The 5,905-nt window shown below is 42.6% G+C and overlaps 1 protein-coding gene across 1 annotated transcript; it reads right to left on the reverse strand.

Moving 5' to 3' along the window:
• Nucleotides 1-2,869: 2,869 nt before the first annotated feature.
• On the reverse strand, nucleotides 2,870-5,526 carry LOC120993487 (protein BTG4-like). The gene is made up of 5 exons (XM_040425609.1): nucleotides 5,100-5,526; nucleotides 4,528-4,735; nucleotides 3,805-3,939; nucleotides 3,435-3,720; nucleotides 2,870-3,033 (listed from the first exon to the last, which is right to left on the reverse strand). The coding sequence occupies exons 1-5, from the start codon at nucleotides 5,119-5,121 to the stop codon at nucleotides 2,929-2,931; spliced, it is 756 nt and encodes a 251-aa protein (XP_040281543.1). The 5' UTR covers nucleotides 5,122-5,526; the 3' UTR covers nucleotides 2,870-2,928.
• Nucleotides 5,527-5,905: the final 379 nt, after the last annotated feature.

The following is a 5,905-nucleotide window of genomic DNA, read 5'->3' on the forward strand; positions in this document are numbered from 1 at the left end:
AAGGTTGTACAAAGAGGGCAATACTACTGTGAGGGGGTACAATTTCTCTAAAATGGGGGGGGGGGGGCATCCCCCTGAGAGTCGTCACCCGGGGCGGATCCCCCATCCTTAGTACGCCACTGGTACTGAGGTGATACCCTCAGTGGAAATTTCAGGGAACAGAGGAAATTATACCTTACCTTGGCACTACACTAGAGACCAGCAGCCTGATGAAGGTGATGTCATAATAACTGTTTGAAACTGGGGATTTCAAAGTGTTTGTTTGTGATGCATTAGTGTCCGCTTGATTTCAGTTGTGATGTCATAGTTCATTATAAAACAACATGAATACATTAAAATGGCTGTGTTTTGGTGACGGACCTTTATCAGCCTGATGAAGATGATGTCATAGTTCCTGTTTAAAACCAGTTGTGATGTCATAGTGCCTGTTTGGAACCAGTTGTGATGTTCTGATGCTGTTATGGTCAAACACACTTGTGATGTCACAATTACATCGGCCAGACTCGCACACATCGGCTGTGTCTCACCAGTTGTCTTGTCTTGGAGCCTGACCCACTGATATTCCTCTACACAGCCTATGTGCATTTCAGTGTGCCCCCCCCCGGGGCCCCCAGACTGACAGCGCTGGACAGAAAGCTGCCGGCTGTGCCTATCTGTCAGGCGCTAGGAGACATCTAGCATCGAAGCTGATGCCCTGGATGCCGGGTCCCACATGGTATTTTGGGGTGTTCCCCTTTAAATTGCTTCCATATTATTAATGATAAAAACGCAGATTCATAATCAGATCTTTATTATAAAGATTCACATAAATAGCATCTGTACAATATACACCATATACACCCCCATAGTCTACACAGTATACACCATATACACCCCCATAGTCTACACAGTATACACCATATACACCCCCATAGTCTACACAGTATACACCTTATACACCCCCATAGTCTACACAGTATACACCATATACACCCTCATAGTCTACACAGTATACACCATATACACCCTCATAGTCTACACAGTATACATCCTCATAGTCTACACAGTATACACCATATACACCCCCATAGTCTACACAGTATACACCATATACACCCCCATAGTCTACACAGTATACACCATATACACCCCCATAGTCTACACAGTATACACCATATACACCCCCATAGTCTACACAGTATACACCATATACACCCTCATAGTCTACACAGTATACACCATATACACCCTCATAGTCTACACAGTATACACCATATACACCCCCATAGTCTACACAGTATACACCATATACACCCCCATAGTCTACACAGTATACACCATATACACCCCCATAGTCTACACAGTATACACCATATATACCCCCATAGTCTACACAGTATACACCATATACACCCCCATAGTCTACACAGTATACACCATATACACCCCCATAGTCTACACAGTATACACCATATACACCCCCATAGTCTACACAGTATACACCATATACACCCCCATAGTCTACACAGTATACACCATACATACCCCCATAGTCTACACAGTATACACCATATATACCCCCATAGTCTACACAGTATACACCATATACACCCCCATAGTCTACACAGTATACACCATATACACCCCCATAGTCTACACAGTATACACCATATACACCCCCATAGTCTACACAGTATACCCCATATACACCCCCATAGTCTACACAGTATACACCATATACACCCCCATAGTCTGCACAGTATACACCATATACACCCCCATAGTCTGCACAGTATACACCATATACACCCCCATAGTCTACACAGTATACACCATATACACCCTCATAGTCTACACAGTATACACCATATACATCCCCATAGTCTGCACAGTATACACCTTATACACCCCCATAGTCTACACAGTATACACCATATACACCCCCATAGTCTACACAGTATACACCATATACACCCCCATAGTCTACACGGTATACACCATATACACCCCCATAGTCTACACAGTATACACCATATACACCCCCATAGTCTACACAGTATACACCATATATACCCCCATAGTCTACACAGTATACACCATATACACCCCCATAGTCTACACAGTATACCCCATATACACCCCCATAGTCTACACAGTATACACCATATACACCCCCATAGTCTACACAGTATACCCCATATACACCCCCATAGTCTACACAGTATACACCATATACACCCCCATAGTCTACACAGTATACCCCATATACACCCCCATAGTCTACACAGTATACCCCATATACACCCTCATAGTCTACACAGTATACCCCATATACACCCCCATAGTCTACACAGTATACACCATATACACCCTCATAGTCTACACAGTATACACCATATACACCCCCATAGTCTACACAGTATACACCATATACACCCTCATAGTCTACACAGTATACACCATATACACCCCCATAGTCTGCACAGTATACACCATATACACCCCCATAGTCTACACAGTATACACCATATACACCCCCATAGTCTACACAGAATACACCATATACATCCTCATAGTCTACACAGTATACACCATATACACCCCCATAGTCTACACAGTATACACCATATACACCCCCATAGTCTACACAGTATACACCATATACATCCTCATAGTCTACACAGTATACACCATATAAACCCCCATAGTTTACACAGTATACACCATATACACCCCCATAGTCTACACAGTATACACCATATACACCCCCATAGTCTACACAGTATACACCATATACACCCCCATAGTCTACACAGTATACACCATATATACCCCCATAGTCTACACAGTATACACCATATACACCCCCATAGTCTACACAGTACATATACACCCCCATAGTCTACACAGTACATATACATCCCCAATGTTTACTGCTCCTCACAGTATCTACAACCAGTGAAACTGCTGGGGGTCTGGGTGGCAGAGCCGGGGAGCCCTCCATGCTGGAATCCAGAGAGGGGGCGACATTCTGAATATGGCGGAAGGAGAGTCCTAAAGGAAAAGAATAAAGAATAAGTCATGGAGAATCCAAAGTATCAACATCCTGTACCCCAAGTGTCATCATCTTGAAGTGTCATTGTGTCACAATCCTGTAAGCCAAGTGTCAGTGTCAATGTTCCACTCCTCAAGTGTCAGTATTTCACTGTCCTGTGCCCCAACTATATTTTTGGGTGCCCACAGTGACATCAGTATTGTGGATCACAATGAGATTTCCACTTTCTAGGTTTCTTCATTACTTATAATAGCTGCCATTGCTCCTCAGCACTGCCAGACTATTACTTCCATGTAAATGTGCACCAGTGGTTGCTGTGGAGCAGCGTCGGCTATCACATTCAGACAACATGGACCAACCTCCCTATGCACAGTCACCGCTCTAGTAAAGGCTTTCTTACCTGATTTACTGCTGGGTTCCTCCAGATGTGCTCCTCTGTTGGACTACATGACATTGGAGGGGTAGTAGTTCTATCACAGTTGACATCTATCCCACTGTCACTGTCCTCACCATTAAGACTTGGAGATGATGGGAGTGATGAGCTGCCTATTGAACTGTCTTCTTCTGGTGTGGGTGTGGAGCAATCAGCATAACTAGAGTTGGGAACTCTAGAAGAAGGATCTGGAAGGTGAGGAGTCCTCGGATCGAACCTGGCCACTGTGTACGGATTACTCTCTTCTCTTAACCTGTCCGTAGATAGATCAGTTATCAGTACTGGAAATTATCAACTACCAACCTGACTGTCTGTTATAAGAAGGGAGACTACTCACCGGAAGGAGACTTCATAAGGGTCAATCCACACGGTCATCTCCTTGGGCAGGGTCAGTTCATGATATTTTAGGCCACTCTGGGAACATGCTTCCAAGATGCTCTCATCCCTGTCATGTCTGTTGATCCTGATGCACCTGAAATGTAAAAATCAGCCATTAAAGAGGAGATGCCAATGGAAGAATTAGGGAATTTCTTGGAGATGCTGATAAACCAATATGGGAATTTTTTTTGAGATGTCAATGCTCCAATTTAGGTTTTTGAAGATGCTGAAGAACCAAAATGGAAATTTTTGGGGATGTCAATAAACCAATGCAGGTTTTTTTAAGATGCAATGGACAAATACAGGAAGTTATTGGATATGCTAATAGACCAATGTGGCAGGTTTTTGGAGACATGAATTGACCATTATGGGGGGGTTTTGAGATGCCAATGGACAAATACATAAAGTTTTTGGAGATGGTAATAGACCAATATGGGAAATTTTTGAAATGCCAATGGACCAATATGGGAAGTTTTGCAAGATTCTGTTAGGCCAATGTGGGAAACATTTCATATGCCAATGGACAAATACAGGATGTTTTTGTAGATGTTAATAGAACAATATGGTATTTTTTTTTTGGAGATGCTAAAAGACTAATATGAGATTTTTTTTGGAGATGGCAATCAAACAATATCCACTGAAATCCAAACAAAAGTACTATAGAAAAAACCTCATGAGTTACCTGTAGGCTTGTCCTTTCATGGGCTTCTCAGGATACCAGTGCCCAGTATATTTTTGACAAAGTCTCTCTGCTAGTTTTTCCCCAAACAAGTCAACCATGACAGGATCCAGATTCTGGAATCTGTTTGCAAGAGTCTTGATGTATTCTACACCGGCCAGCAGTTCGTTCCTCATCTCCACTGGTATAGAAGACAACACAGCCATATTATCTGGAGGGGGGAAAACAGAAAATGTTACTTTTTGTAGCTTGACTGTGTAAAATATCCCTATTTGCCAATATTCCCGATATATATTGGACCTCCACCTATAAGATATTTAAATATTGTCTATGGTGGGAAAACCCTAAAAGGCATTGTAAGGGGACAGAGTGGGCCTCTTTATCTGCACCACCTATATAATAGTTAGAACCATGAGTTATATCAAGTATAATCTGTTCTGAAGGGCTGCCAGTGCCTACTGACATGAGGACATGGGCATATCACGTCTCATTTCTGTTAACCCTAACAGCAGAACACCCTTTAATGGTGTTATCTTAGGAAAACATGGTAAGAGTTGTTTGTGGTACCATCCCACCTTGCTTTATTTTGATCTGCATCTGGCTCTTCTTGGGACATTCCTGGTCAACATGGTTTTCCTGGTCCTGAAGGTTGCAGGTTGTTTTCCTTGGAGAGTCCTTGAATTTCTGGCCTGGATTTCCTTTGCAGATCTGAGGTATGTCTGAGTAAGTGATGAGAGCTTCTGCGTTCCCCAAGGTGCATCTCTGTGGTAAGTGTTGAAGACCATCAGATGTGGACGGGTCTTTCTTCAGTCGGACAGTCACAGACCAGCTTGAATTCCAGAAGCCATTCCCATCCAGGTTCTTCGTAGGATTTCCCACCACAGTGCAGAATTGTCTTAAGAAGGCAATGACATGTCTGACTGGTGTATGTGGGTTTTTAACTAAGACAGTCACTTTTTTCTCCTCTTTTTCAGCAGAGCAGTGAGAGGAAGGGATCTTGGGTTTTGTCTCTTTCTCCATCTCCCTGTACCTTCTGCCAGTGATGACTACAGGATATGGAGGAGAAGAATACAAGTATTACAATGTTAGATAATCTACATTAAAACATGTTTAAGGCAACTTTGATTTTTGTAATTTTTGGGTTGTAATTTTGTAAAAGTAGCAGGTAACCCAAAGAAGACATTGTAGAGGTATTAAAGTGACTCTCTGGCCACGTAATGATTTTTAAAACACTGCATATTTTGTCTCATATAGCTGTTTTTCATGTTTTTCACTTTCCTTCCCATGGTGTTGACATCATGGCATACTGACAGGATGTTTACATGCAGAACTTCCTGTTTTCCTCAGCTCCCTGCTGGCTTAGCTAACCAATCCCATCATG

The sequence above is a fragment of the Bufo bufo genome, chromosome 1 (assembly GCF_905171765.1).
Source record: "Bufo bufo chromosome 1, aBufBuf1.1, whole genome shotgun sequence".
NCBI classification, from domain to species: Eukaryota; Metazoa; Chordata; class Amphibia; order Anura; family Bufonidae; genus Bufo; species Bufo bufo.